This window comes from Eretmochelys imbricata, chromosome 1, assembly GCF_965152235.1.
Source record: "Eretmochelys imbricata isolate rEreImb1 chromosome 1, rEreImb1.hap1, whole genome shotgun sequence".
NCBI lineage: Eukaryota > Metazoa > Chordata > Testudines > Cheloniidae > Eretmochelys > Eretmochelys imbricata.
In genome coordinates, this window is record NC_135572.1 from 274,111,441 (window position 1) to 274,126,935 (window position 15,495).

At 42.0% G+C, this 15,495-nt stretch overlaps 1 protein-coding gene across 6 annotated transcripts in view; it reads left to right on the forward strand.

Moving 5' to 3' along the window:
* Positions 1 to 15,495, forward strand: part of ANKS1B (ankyrin repeat and sterile alpha motif domain containing 1B) — a 754,695-nt gene that overhangs the window by 333,284 nt on the left and 405,916 nt on the right. The window contains exons 16-17 of one of the 6 annotated variants that reach the window (XM_077807668.1): positions 3,412 to 3,431; positions 9,982 to 10,007. The exons of the other annotated variants lie outside the window; for them this stretch is intronic. Of the exons in view, the coding sequence (XP_077663794.1) occupies positions 3,412 to 3,431; positions 9,982 to 10,007 (46 nt within the window). The remainder of the gene's footprint in view (positions 1 to 3,411; positions 3,432 to 9,981; positions 10,008 to 15,495) is intronic. 6 annotated transcript variants of the gene reach the window in all.

The window sequence follows — 15,495 nt, forward strand, 5'->3', positions numbered from 1 at the left end:
ATAATTGTTCCATTTTACAAATTGGAAAATTGAAACAGAAATTAAGTAGGTTAACTAGATCATGCTACAACAGTATGTGAGTTAATCACTTAGGTGGTGTTTAGTTTTTGTCTTTGATGTTATTCTATAGCATTGTTTACATTTAGATTGTCCTATTTACATGAGAGAAATCAATATCTACTTCTGAGCAAACATTTGTTTGAAATGGCCTTTCTTTTTAGAGAAATATGCTTAACGTTATTCTACAGAGTACTGAGCACCATTAACAATTTTTTTAAATAAACTAAAAGCCTAAGCTCTGATATTGGAATTCAGTGAAGTCAGTCAGGCTCTGTGCAGATGGTGCAATGAACTTGTATACAGTTAACTGTAGGATCAAGAGCCTTAGATTTGCGGAGAACATCGATCTTTCTCTAATTTTACATATATATTAGCTATATAGTTGAGGCCCTCTACGTGGTTAAATATATTCCTTGAATTAACACCTCTTGTATTATAATCTGAAAAATTGACTAATGATATGATAAAAAGATATATATATATATATATATATATACACACACCCAAAGGGAAAAGTGGAAGTGTCAACCCTAACACTGCATTTGACTTGCTTTAAGTGCTTAATTTCTCATCTTTACTATTATAGCAAATTATTTCATGCAATTTTTTACATTAAATTGATTTTTTTTCTTATTATTTATATTTCCCATAAAGCTATATGGGAGGACAATATTTTACAAAAGTGTAAAAATGGAGGCATCATGGAGGTGTATTAGAATGAGGAAGTTTAGAAAATGAGGGGGGAGGGAAGAAATGGGAGGTTTTAGCTCTTATGATAGTGGAGAAATCCTTCCAAATATGACCTAATGTAAACCAATCCAGAGTTCTCTTTTGGAATATTCAGATAGGCAGCCTGAAACAATCGGCTCAATCTCATGAGTTTACAGTAGGCACTGCTGGAAGGAGGAGGTTGCTTTAAACCACCTTTTTGCTCTCCTTATCTTGGACCAGCCATGAACTAAAATTGCCCTTAGTGTAACATAGGCAGCTATATGGATGCTCTAAACTATGCTACAGCAAGAAGCTCTGCAGGCCAAGGATGAGGACTTCAATAGCTCAGACATAGGTGAGAGGTTTATCACAGGAGTGGGTGGGTGAGATTCTGTGGCCTGCATTGTGCAGGAGGTCAGACTAGATAATCATAATGGTCCCTTCTGACCTTAATATCTATGAATCAGTTAGAGTAATGTGAGCTCTGCCCTACTACCTCCTATCCCTGCCATGCCTCCTCCCTAGTCCCAAAATACTCCCTACATGAGTAGCATTCTCTGTGCTGGCTTTGCACCCATAGATTCCTTTGTGTCAGGGAAATACTCAGCTACTCCCATAGGGCAGCTCTTAGGCTGTTTTCAGTTGCTAAACATGAGCTAAGAGCTCACTATAGTAATTCTAGAAAATGTGTGAGCCAACCCATATTCACTTTTGTGACCATTGTAGCCTGGAGGGGGCCTCACTGAGATTGGTCAATCAGGGCAAACTGCAAAGAATCGGGCAGATGGTCCCCAAAACTGATGGTTATTCTAATAAATAGATTCACCAAGCCAGCAACAAAACAGCTTCTTGCAATACCCTACTGGTTACCCAGAACCCAAAAACACAGCTCCCTTAAAGCAATCCAGCCTTGGGCTCCCACCCAGACAGTGAAGTCAAATATGATGAGCATTACTGAAAATCTTGTTCATCATATATAAAATTCTACCAATCCCAAGGGACTGGACACATTACCTACCAAGTAAATGAATATTTCAAGTCTTACCCAAATACTCACTTATAGCCAATCCTTATTAATTAATCTAAGATTTATTTTAAAAGAAAAGAGTATTATGGTTAAAAGATTGTTATACATACAGATATGATTGAAGTTTTTAGGTCAGTTTCATAGTAGAGATGGTGAGCAGCTGAGTTGCAAAACATTCTTTCCAGAATCAGTTCTCCAAATAGGCAGTCCATATAGAGTTTGTTCAAATTCTTCCATGATAATCCAGACTGGAGCTGGAGACCTCAGTCTTGCGATTCAATTTTCCCCTGACCAAGTTTAAGCAGATCTTAGATACAGGATTCTTTTTTAGATTTCTGGCAGGCTATCCATAGCCTCTTGATAGCCAGTATTCCTTGGGTGAAGCATTGCGGCTTTGAAGTAAAACCTCCTATTTCCTATGCATACGCAGGTAATTAATTGCATTCATCGGCATAAGGTAATTATCCATTAAGCAGTTCATAGGCCGTTTACTGCAAACTTCAAAGAGAAATATAGACAATGACATTATTACACCCAAGTTCCAATTAAAAGTTAATATCCCCTTTTGATCTCTGAATCAATAAAATATAGTAACAGACGGGAACCATCTGGTTTCCTTGTTAACCTCTAACAAGGTATAGGTAAACGCAGACCAATATAGTCACTATCTTCTTCCACTTCTCTAACAATACAAGACTACATTTCAAAGCTCTAGAGTCTAACATGGCTTTAGGTTTCAGACTGGTTAGTCCATATCCGCAAAAAACAACGAGGAGTCCTTGTGGCACCTTAGAGACTAACAGATTTATTTGGGCATAAGCTTCTGTGGGCTAAAACCCACTTCATCAGATGCATGGAGTGAAAAATACAGTAAGCAGTATAAATATTATAGCACATGAAAAGATGGGAGTTGCCTTGATTGCATGGCCTCGTTAGCATTAAAAAAGTATTTTTCCCTCTCTTGATATTCACACCCTTCTTGTCAACTGTTGAGAATAGGCCACTTCCACCGTAATTGAATTGGCCTCATTAGCACTGACCCCCCCGGACACACACACACTTGGTAAGGCAACTCCCATCTTTTCATGTGCTGTAATATTTATCTTGCTTACTGTATTTTTCACTCCATGCATCTGATGAAGTGGGTTTTAGCCCACAAAAGCTTATGCACAAATAAATTTGTTAGTCTCTAAGATGCCACAAGGACTCCTCTTTGTTTTAACATGGCTTTGTTAGCTGTTTATAAGGAATGGCCTTAATTACCATTTCTATACTTTTCTAATATGTCTTTAAAGGTTGAATTTGGGTCATTTAGCCTGCTGGTTGCTTAACCCTTTCTGGCTCAGTGTGACAACTTAAATTTGAGTTAATTGTGTATTCTTTTGATGGTAATTTAAATATCACGATTACTGAAAATACTGAATCAATTATTTAAATGAGACTACTGAAGGAGGTAGGGTACTACTGAATGGGAGTAAGGGTGGCAGATTATGACCCAAGGTGATCAAAACATTTGACAACCAGTGGTTTTTCCTTTGTACACGTGTTATAAAATAAATATTAATTTTAAATTAAAATGTATTCTGCACATTTAGAAGAGGCACTCCTTCCAGAGGGCCTGATCATGCTGACAGTTGTACAGGTGTAACTTCACTCACCTGAGTTGTTCCACTGGAATTAATTTAAAATTACAATACGTGTAACTGTATGCTGGCTTGGTCCCTATGCAGGAGATAGGTCGAAATGCAATGTTTTCTCTTAAAAGAATTAACTAAACCATTTTTTCTACTTTTAATACTTTTGAAAACAGCAATGATTAGCATAAGAAAAATGCTGCCTGTTTCTGAGGTAATTACAAGGATATGGAATTGACAACAAAATTAGTGCTCTTAGTTTTTATCACGTTATTAGCATCTTCTACATGCAGACTGAATAAATCTATTTTGTGCTGCTGCTCGCTAATTAGAAATATTAATATATTTACTGCAGGGAAAAATACTGATTGGTCATAAATAAACCTCATTAAAATGATTATCAGTAGTGAAATATAAACATCTAAGCAGATTGGATATAATAGATGTATTTAGTTCCTGTTGTCTGAAAGTTTACCAGATTACATCCTAACCAGTGTTAGTCAAGGGTTTTGTTTCTGAGCAGTTTCATTTTATAGTCTGTTTTATAAAAAACTGTGTACATTTACAACACTATATTAATTATAATAAATAGGCAGAAGCCTGTGAAGAACTTTTCCATGCTATTAGTATACAGATGTTACAGAATGGTAACCTGACATTTCCAAAATCTAAACGCTTAAACTACCATATAGCCAATGCAGAAAAACAATGCTAGATAATTCTGACAGTTATAATTGCTTATTGCTAGAAAGAAGTAACTTGGATCTAAAAATACTTTGCTGTACAGCACTTTGACAATCCATTTTATTTACTAATTATTGAGAAGTAATGTAACCAATATTAAACTGTGAAAGATGGTTAATATGTATAGCAAAAGTAATAACTATAAATATTAAAGCAGTTTGTCATATAAAGAAAATGATCCTCTTTAAACTTTTTAACAGGATATTAAGGGCCTGATCCAGAGCCAGTCAGGAGAGTGTCCATTTTCTTCAGTGGGTTTTGGATCAAGGCCTAAATGAAAATGTTTAACTTCAGTGCATTTATCAGCATTTGAAGTTTTCTCAAAAGTAGAATTATAAAATCACTGTTTATACACACATTCACCATCTCTCACCACCATTCATATCATCCCAAACTCATTGTCCCAAAACTGTGATAGCACACTCTCATGTATTCCTTCAATTCCCTTTTCTGTGTTCCTGCAACAATCACAATGCAGACCCTTTTACCTGTGTTCTATATTCTCAGCCCCATCACAGTAGAAGTGCTATTTTTCATTGCATTTTGGGCCTTGCATTCCCATAGAGGGCTTGGACAATTTGGCTCAAGGAGAATACCGGGCACCATCTGTCTCTGATCTAGTTTCATTCTGTTATCTGAAGAGTAAAGACATCTGTCTTTTTAAAAAGAAAAGGAGTACTTGTGGCACCTTAGAGACTAACCAATTTATTTGAGCATAAGCTTTCGTGAGCTACAGCTCACTTCATCGGATGCATACTGTGGAAAATACAGAAGATGTTTTTATACACACAGACCATGAAAAAATGGGTGTTTATCACTACAAAAGGTTTTCTCTCCCCCGACCCCACTCTCCTGCTGGTAATAGCTTATCTAAAGTGATCACTCTCCTTATAATGTGTATGATAATCAAGGTGGGCCATTTCCAGCACAAATCCAGGGTTTAACAAGAACGTCTGAGGAACAGTGAGGGGGGTAGGAGGGGAAAGAAATAAACAAGGGGAAATAGGTTTCAGAGTAACAGCCGTGTTAGTCTGTATTCGCAAAAAGAAAAGGAGTACTTGTGGCACCTTAGAGACTAACCAATTTATTTGAGCATAAGCTTTCGTGAGCTGAAGTGAGCTGTAGCTCACAAAAGCTTATGCTCAAATAAATTGGTTAGTCTCTAAGGTGCCACAAGTACTCCTTTTCTTTTCAAGGGGAAATAGGTTACCTTGCATAATGACTTAACCATTTCCAGTCTCTATTCAAGCCTAAGTTAACTGTATCCAATTTGCAAGTGAATTCCAATTCAGCAGTCTCTCGCTGGAGTCTGTTTCTAAAGTTTTTCTGTTGTAATATCGCAACTTTCATGTCTCTAATCGCGTGACCAGAGAGATTGAAGTGTTCTCCGACTAGTTTATGACTGTTATAATTCTTGACATCTGATTTGTGTCCATTTATTCTTTTACGTAGAGACTGTCCAGTTTGGCCAATGTACATGGCAGAGGGGCATTGCTGGCATATGATGGCATATATCACATTGGTAGATGTGCAGGTGAACGAGCCTCTGATAGTGTGGCTGATGTTATTAGGCCCTGTGATGGTGTCCCCTGAATAGATATGTGGACACAGTTGGCAACGGGCTTTGTTGCAAGGATAGGTTCCTGGGTTAGTGGTTCTGTTGTGTGGTATGTGGTTGCTGTTGAATATTTGCTTCAGGTTGGGGGTCTGTCTGTGAGCAAGGACTGGCCTGTTTCCCAAGATTTATGGGAGTGTTGGGTCATCCTTCAGGATAGGTTGTAGATCCTTGATAATGCATTGGAGGGGTTTTAGTTGGGGGCTGAAGGTGACGGCTAAGGCGTTCTGTTATTTTCTTTGTTAGGCCTGTCCTGTAGTAGGTTACTTCTGGGAACTCTTCTGGCTCTATCAAACTGTTTCTTCACTTCCACAGGTGGGTATTGTAGTTGTAAGAATGCTTGATAGAGATCTTGTAGGTGTTTGCCTCTGTCTGAGGGGTTGGAGCAAATGCGGTTGTATTGCAGAGCTTGGCTGTAGACAATGGATCATGTGGTGTGGTCAGGGTGAAAGCTGGAGGCATGTAAGTAGGAATAGCGGTCAGTAGGTTTCCGGTATAGCGTGGTGTTTATGTGACCATCGTTTATTAGCACTGTAGTGTCCAGGAAGTGGATCTCTTGTGTGGACTGGACAAGGCTGAGGTTGATGGCGGGATGGAAATTGTTGAAATCATGGTGGAATTCCTCAAGGACTTCTTTTCCATGGGTCCAGATGATGAAGATGTCATCAATATAGCGCAAGTAGAGTAGGGGCGTTAGGAGATAAGAGCTGAGGAAGGAGAATGTAAGGAGAGTGATCACTTTAAGTAAGCTATTACCAACAGGAGAGTGGTTTTTTGGGGGGGAGGGAAACCTGGATTTGTGCTGGAAATGGCCCACCTTGATTATCATACACATTGTAAGGAGAGTGATCACTTTAGATAAGCTATTACCAGCAGGAGAGTGGGGTCGGGGGAGAGAAAACCTTTTGTAGTGATAAACACCCATTTTTTCATGGTCTGTGTGTATAAAAACATCTTCTGTATTTTCCACAGTATGCATCCGATGAAGTGAGCTGTAGCTCACGAAAGCTTATGCTCAAATAAATTGGTTAGTCTCTAAGGTGCCACAAGTACTCCTTTTCTTTTTGCGAATACAGACTAACACAGCTGTTACTCTGAAACCTGTCTTTTTAAAGTAAGTATATCCAAATGAAAAGAAAAATGTGTATTGTCTGCACACTTTAATTTCACCCCATTAAAGGGACACTTTTTTGAATAATTATATTTCTATCTGAAATATGTATATCTACTATATTTACAAGTAACACTTATAATTACTAAAACTGAAAGGAGTTAGAAAAAACATTTTTCTAACTTCTCAGTTCACTTTGTACATTCAACAGTATTTTGTGTATTAATTGCAGAGTTTTCATTTTATAATCAATTTCTTGCAGGCAAAAATGACTCTTACAAACATCAGCATGGGAGCAGAAAAAGTCTTTAAACATTTTTAAAGGAATTTTAGCACTCATGGCTAAATCTTCAGCTAACGTTATTTATACCAGCTGAGGGCCTGGCCCATTATTTTTGGAAAAAGATACCACCTACCTCTTATATAGCACTTTTAACAGTAGATCTCAAAGTGCTACAAAGGAGGTAATTATCATTATCCCCATTTTACAGATAGGGAAACAGAGAGAAACAGAGGTGAAGTGTCTTGCACACAATCATACAGGAGATCAGTGGTGAAGCTAGAAATCGAACTCCGGCGTCCCAGTACAGTCCTTTATCCACTTGGCCACACTGCCGCCTTCTGATACTGTATCACAAATTGGACTTCACAAAAATCTGTTATAAACATTCAGCTTGACAGTGCCCCTGTAAGATAAACTATCTGAAACTGTAATAATCTATGTTGTTGTTTCTATCACATAAGGATTTTTAATTACAAATATGTATGCTGGTTAGGGGGCAGCTAACTCCCTTTGAAAGTCCCAGTCATCATTTTAACCTAAACTGTGTCCCTCTAAGAAATGTTGGTTTTGTCCTGCTCACTTTTTTATCATCCATCTTTTGCTTTCTCTTGTTATGATTCAGCTCTGACGTTGAATGTTAATGAGTAAGAACTCAGGGCAAGCCAGGCATTCATTTTTAGTTTTGATAAAGTGATTTCCACAGGTTTTTTTTCTGGTTTTGAGACAGTCCTTTAGAAGGGATAATGTTACAGTTCATATAATTGGAGATTTTCCTGTTAGTGTACACTAGTGGGGATTAATACTTAGAAGAGAAAGGTATTTTCTTCAAAGTATACCTTCATTTTAATCACTGGGTCTACTTATCTCTTCCATTTATGACATGACCTGGAGAATCCAACAGCCAAAAATATGATCTGTGATCAGTCATGTAATGTTTGACAAATATGTGTGGCAAAGCTTAGGTTGGTACCTTATATAGAAAACTAATTTAAGTTCCTTACCTCTCCACTCAGTGCTTCATTGAATATGTTCCTTCAGGAATAAATGACCTTGGTATTGACCTTTTGATTGATAGATTTCTTGGATGTTTGCCAAAATGTAATAGATAATTGCTGTCTTCCAAGCAATTTGACTCAGCTTTTGTGAAATGTGTACAATCAACTATCTTTGTAAAGACCTAATAGCTTCCTTCATTTGTTGCTTGGACAATTGTTGCTTGATTACTGTTTTTACAAGGAAAAAAATTAGCTTAGCTGCGTTTTTTCTTTCAATAGAAAAAGGAGTAGATGAATGTCTTCATTCTGGTGAACGTAGAGTTGAAAGGAATTAATTACTTTATTTAAACGATTGATTTGTTTGATATTATAAAGGAGAGAACTTGCAGGAAAGCACCTATGGGTTTCTCATTCATCAAGCAAAGCAAGCTGTTACTCTTAAGGATGACGATAAATCAGGGGAATGGAAAATTAACATGACAGATTGAGGAGAGAGTTATATCACAATGAGTGACAGAAATGCATTATGGTAGTCACCCATTGAAATTGTGGAAGGGGAGTTTTTGTCATAACGGAACGAAAACATCTAGATATAATATCAGTAACAATAGCAACATGATTATTAACACCCCAAACAACATACGTAGTATGTAACACCAACAGAGCCCATCACTGGTGGGCAGGATTGAACCTAGGACCTCTGGAGCTTAGTGCATGAGCCTCTACTATGTAAGCTAAACACCAGCTGGCTGTTGGCTGACGCTGTAGAGCAAACTTATTAATCTCTCTCTTGCTCTGTCTGCGCCACTAGATGGGACAGAACACCACACCCAGGAGGTGTGTGGGTTTCAAGTAGACTAACCTTCACTGCATATTTAAGGATAAAAGCATAGACAAATTGACTGGAGTGGGCCCAGTGGTAAGATCTAGCATCCCATAGCATTCTGTCTTCACGAACAAGGTCAGCTCCCAGACTACTGCACTGGGCAGCACAGCATGGGGAGGAGGTGGCCAGCCCTCTGTGAAGAAAGAAGTGGTTCGGGACTATTTAGAAAAGCTGGACATGCACAAGTCCATGGGGCCGGATGCGTTGCACCCAAGAGTGCTTAAGGAATTAGTGGATGTGATTGCAGAGACAGACATTATCTTTGAAAATTCATGGCGATCCGGGGAAGTCCCAGAAGACTGGAAAAAGGCTAATGTAGTGCCCATCTTTAAAAAAGGGAAAAAGGAGGATCCTGGAAACTACACGCTAGTCAGCCTCACCTCAATCCCCGGAAAAATCATGGAGCAGGTCCTCAAGGAATCAATTCTGAAGCACTTAGACGAGAGGAAAGTGATCAGGAACAGTCAGCATGGATTCACCAAGGGAAAGTCATGCCTGACTAATCTAATTGCCTTCTATGATGAGATAACTGGTTCTGTCAATGAAGGGAAAGCAGTGGACGTGTTGTTCCTTGACTTTAGCAAAGCTTTTGACATGGTCTCCCACAGTATTCTTGTCAGCAAGTTAAAGAAGTATGGGCTGGATGGATGCACTACAAGGTGGGTAGAAAGTTGGCTAGATTGTCAGGCTCAACGGGTAGTGATCAATGGCTCCATGTCTAGATGGCAGCCGGTATCTAGCGGAGTGCCCCAAGGGTCAGTCCTGGGGCCGGTTTTGTTCAATATCTTCATTAATGATCTGGAGGATGGTATGGATTGCACCCTCAGCAAGTTTGCAGATGAGACTAAACTGGGAGGAGTGGTAGATACACTGGAGGGTAGGGATAGGATACAGAGTGACCTAGACAAATTGGAGGATTGGGCCAAAAGAAATCTGATGAGGTTCAACAAGGACAAGTGCAGAGTCCTGCACTTAGGACAGAAGAATCAAATGCACCGCTACAGACTAGGGACCGAATGGCTAGGCAGCAGTTCTGCAGAGAAGGACCTAGGGGTGACAGTGGATGAGAAGCTGGATATGAGTCAACAGTGTGCCCTTGTTGCCAACAAGGCCAATGGCATTTTGGGATGTATAAGTAGGGGCATTGCCAGCAGATCGAGGGACGTGATCGTTCCCCTCTATTTGACATTGGTGAGGCCTTATCTGGAGTACTGTGTCCAGTTTTGGGCCCCACACTACAAGAAGGATGTGGAAAAATTGGAGAGAGTTCAGCGAAGGGCAACAAAAATGATTAGGGGTCTGGAACACATGACTTATGAGGAGAGGCTGAGGGAACTGGGATTGTTTAGTCTGCGGAAGAGAAGAATGAGGGGGGATTTGATAGCTGCTTTTAGCTACCTGAAAGGTGGATCCAAAGAGGATGGATCTACACTATTCTCAATGATAACAGATGACAGGACAAGCAGTAGTGGTTTCAAGTTGCAGTGGGGAAGATTTGGGTTGGATATTAGGAAAACCTTTTTCACTAGGAGGGTGGTGAAACACTGGAATGCATTACCTAGGGAGGTGGTGGAATCCCCTTCCTTAGAAGTTTTTAAGGTCAGGCTTGACAAAGCCCTGGCTGGGATGATTTAGTTGGGGATTGGTCCTGCTCTGGGCAGGGGTTGGACTAGATGACCTCCAGAGGTCCCTTCCAGCTCTGATATTCTATGATTCTATGATTGCAGTGGAATTAAGGAATCCCCTCCTCACCTACCTGTAGAAGAAACTCACTCCGGGGATAGACTAGCAAGTAGCTGTGGCAACATCTTTTTGCAGTCACAAAATTCTTCCAGACAGTAACTCCCCTAACTTTACCAGAACCAACTGTACATATATTAAATGCATATATGCCGGTAAATGGAGGGGTCTCATGGTAATGCTCTGTGGATTGCACCAAAGATACTTCTTGCATATAAAACAAAACATTGTATTTGTAATATTTTGGCATTAAAATTGGAATAATTTCAATTTGCATTGTCTTCCTATGTTTTTGTCTTCCTTCTTTTTCCATTTTGTTTTTTTAGTGTTTTATTTTTCTCTCTAGGATCCACCACCTTCTTTTTTTCCACTATCTGGTTCCTTTAACCATAATTTTTCTCTCCCCTTTCCCTGTTGTTTCTCTCCTGTTTTCTCCCACACCTTTCTTTTGTTCATTGCTGAGAACTCTTCCTTCTGTTCAGTCCCCACTTTCTTCTTTCTTATCTTGTCTCATGTTCTTTCCTTCCCTTCATCTAATCCTCTTCTCTCTCCACTGCCTGCCCACAACCTTCAATCACTAATTGCAAACAAAACATCTCAGGCACCCATGCACACTCTCACTGGAGCCAACTACACTCTCAGTTGCATCTTCACTAGGAAAAAAAAGTTTGTTCTTAACTTGTGTTATCTAGCAGGAAGTAATATCCTAGTGTAGATAAGTCAGCTTTAGTTTACACATGAGTTAGCAGGTCCAGTCTGACTACAGTTTACCTTCATCTGCTAACTCATGTGAAAACTACAAACTGCCTTATCTACACTAGGATTTAAGTCCTGCTAGTTATCTCGGGTCAGGAACATACCTTTTTTCCCAGTGAAGACAAGGCCTTAAGTCAGGCCTGCACAACTTGTAAAGCGGCGAGAGCCATATTACTCCAAAGAAAACAGCTGAGGGCCAAAACCCCCTGGCCCTGCCAAAACACCCCCCCCCCCCCAGTGCCGCCCGGCCCCGCGGAAACAACCCCCGCCAGCGCTGCCCGCCCTGCGGAAACAAATCCTCCTTCCCCAGCGCCACCCCGCCAGGTGTGAGGGGGTGCAGGGGTCAGGGCAGGGGGCTGGGGGTGTGTGAGGGGGTGCAGGGGGCTGGGGAGATGTGGGGGGTGCAGGGATCAGGGCAGGAGGCTGGGGGTGTGTGAGGGGGTTGCAGGGGTCAAAGTGGGCAGAGGGCTGCGGGTGTGGGCTGGGGTTGTGGGGGCGCTCACGGCAGGGGCTGGAGGGGATATGCCCCGATTCCAGCCCCTTCCCCATGGCCACACTCCCTCCTCTTCTCCTCCTCCCCGAAGCAGCGAGCGTGCTGAGGCTCCGCTTCTCCCCCTCCCTCCTGCCAGCAAGCAGCAGCAGGGAGAGAGGGAGGGGAGGGAACGTAGCATGCTGGGGGTAGAGGCGGGGGAGGAGCTTGGCTGCCAGCAGAGCCCTGCTGCAGCAGGAGCCCCAGCTGACGGCAGCATCAAGCTTCTGCCCCCACAGGAGAGAGCAGGAGGACAGAGAAGAGCGGGCCAGGCCGGGGCCCTTTTGGACCCGTGGGCCCGGCACCAGTGGCGCCATGGTAAATACGGTATTGCCGCCACTGCCTGCCCGCTCGCTCGGCTAATCATCCCCCCCACCCTCCCGCTGCCCTCTTGCCTCCTCAGCCCCCCTCCCCCGCCGCCAGCTCACCTGCCCTCCGCCACTAGCCTCTTCACCACCGCGCCAGCCGGCCAGCCAGGCAGCCGTTGGCTTGCCCCACCCCACCTACTCGCCCTCCGCGGGCCGCACAGTGAGCCCCCCTACTCATCCTTCCTCGGGCCGCACAGTGAGCCCACGGGGGCTGCATGTTGTGCAGGCCTGCCTTAAGTTATGTCCTCGTTCCAGGCTAATTACAAGTTGGGCAATTGTGGGTAATCATCTCATGGTAGCCTAACTCACGAGTTAGTTCTGTCTAGTTCCTCATGCTGCTGTCACACCTGTATCTGCACTGGTGATGTATCTGGCTCATGAGAGGCAGTACAGATATCTGGGTCCATATTTTGTGATTCATAGTACTACAACTCACTATCCTGCTCCAGGCGTGCTTTTGTGCAACTTCTCTGCCCACTCTGGGAATTGTGAGAGGAAACTGTCTAGGCCCAGGAAATACATTGGGCATATGGGAAAGACCTAAAGTGCTGTAGTGGTGTGCATTGTATCCTAGTGCTGAAGCTATGGATCCCACTATCCTAAGATCTGGGACCAACAGCTGCTGACTTTAATGGAGGAAATGTTTCTTTGACATGTTTCTGCAGAAGCTGCTGCCAAGATGCAGTGGGTGTTTCCAATGCAGCTTTTTGCCCAGAGAGGGCAGAAGTAGTGACTTGCAGTTACAAACAGAAGCACAGCAACAACAGACTGCGGTGGCATATTCATGGATACCCACATAGGATGTGCTGTCCAAGTGCATCGTGCCAGGGCGATCTCGAGGTCTGGCGTGCTTTGACACTGAAAAGCTGATACGTTGTTCTGCCTGTAATGACACTGTCATTATTGGGATGTCTGTGAAAATTGTGATTTTTTTTTAGGTGATCCAGCCTTATTTTCTGTTACCCTCGTCTGATGAAGGCTTATCCTGAATTGTACCCACTGGGCAGGAGGCAGTTCAGCTATATGCTGAGCAGGTGCAAGATGGTGGTGGAATGTGCGTTTGGCCACTGAAAGCAATGTGGCGCTGCTTACGGCTTTGTAGTATATATAATCCCATACGTGGGATGGGGGCTTGTTGTGTGCTTCCCACTATATATGAGGACAGTGGTGGTTTGCGGGTCTCTTAGAGACTATCGCCTTGTGCCTGCTGATGCTGGTGCAGGGTCTGTTACAGTAAAAGACATAAGAGATGCCTCATGCACTCACATTCCTGCACTGTGTAGAGAGTACACAGAGGATAATTAATGGGATGGCACACTGGGGCTGTTGCCTTGAAATCAAATGTTGTGTTTGCACATGAATTAAAGAAAGAAATATGGTTCATTTGGCATTTTTCTTTTTCTTTACTTAAATTTATTGAAGGTAAACATATGTAGGCAGTCCAGCTGCCCTAACACAGTTTAAAGATGGGTGAGGAGGGGAAACAATTGCAAAACAAACCTCCCAGACATAACACAAAACCTTGATGCGTCACAAATAGTAAAACTGCACATCGTCAGTGTATCTGTTCTATTACCCACATTGGAATGGGTACGGAGTGCAGCAGATACTGGTGATGCATTTCCATGGCTTATTGATTGCCTCAGTTACTGGTTCGCACATCCATTGTTGTCCATAGGTTAGAGGACATGGTAAAAGAGCTAAAACCTGTCCACATATTTTATAATATTTCAAATAATAATACAATGGCTGCACCCATCTTACCCAGCTGAGATGCTGTATTCTCCTCTGGCTCTTCCATGAGGATCCCCTCAACACCACTGTGCTCTTCCTGGTCCAAACCTCTTAAGAGTTCCTGTGACTTGGGACTGAGGTGGTCTTCCGGGAGGGTTGCTGTTTGGAGGGATGGATTCTGTATCCTTGAAGGCATCCAGGTTCCAAACCCATTCCTGTACTCGTTCCACAACGGAGTCCAAGCTGCAGTGGGGCTCTATGCTCAGGGCTCTGCTCAGCATGCAGTCATCTCCTCATAAAATGGGGAGCTCATCGCACATCCATTGTTATCCTTGTCTTTCTAGTAGCTCACCGTGATATCTTGAATCTTCTCCCTTCATTGTTGTCTGGTACTGTTGATCCGATGATCAGGTAGTGGTTGTCAATTCACATTGTTATACAGTTGAAGTGAAGGTTCCTCTTCAAGGATCCAAGTCATGGGTTTTGCATGTTTCAGCCCAAAGATCACCCAGGATTTGGTGTCAGTTCCAGCCAGGTGACTGCATGCTGATACATGGGCTTGTTAGCAGGAAGTCTTCCAGAGACCAAAGATATCCAAAGCAGCAGAAGTAGTGCAGGACTGAAGACCCTAAGTGGAAGCAGATGAAGGTAGTTGACTTCTGGTCAGTGCACAGATAGATGACAATACTGTACTCAAGATTGGGCACACACAGGGCTTGTAAGAAGGAATTGGTGAGCCATCATCTACTGATTATTGGCATTGGTCATATATTTTCACTGCAGTTTCTTTGGGTTAGCAAAATGAGATAAGCTAACTCAGGCTCTTCCCTATACCTCAGGGCATGGTGGCTGCCTTGTAACGTGGCACAACTATGGCATGACTGTGGGGTGTTGTGTGAATGGGGAGTGCCTTAAGGAGAAAATTCCTGGTGGGAACATAGTTAAATTTCCAGTGAAGACAAAGCCACAGAGTCTGCAAAAGATCTACCCTAAACCTAAGGAAAGAAACCAATGCAACATATCGCTAAGTATCCAGAAAGTCTTGTGGTTCTCCAAAACCATGTTTTTTAAGAGAACCAAATACCTGGTTTTGCAAAAGTAGTTTAGCTGCTACAAAACTTTTCTATGACTTTTTATAATTTTCCCTATGATTCCCAAGAGCTGTGATATTGACAATGTTTTCATGACTCATCCACAAAATTGTCCATGACAAATCCGCAGCCTGAATTATAGCAGATGAAATAAAATGGAATACTGAAAATAATGCCATTATTATTTAAAAAGAAAAAGTTGCATAATAGC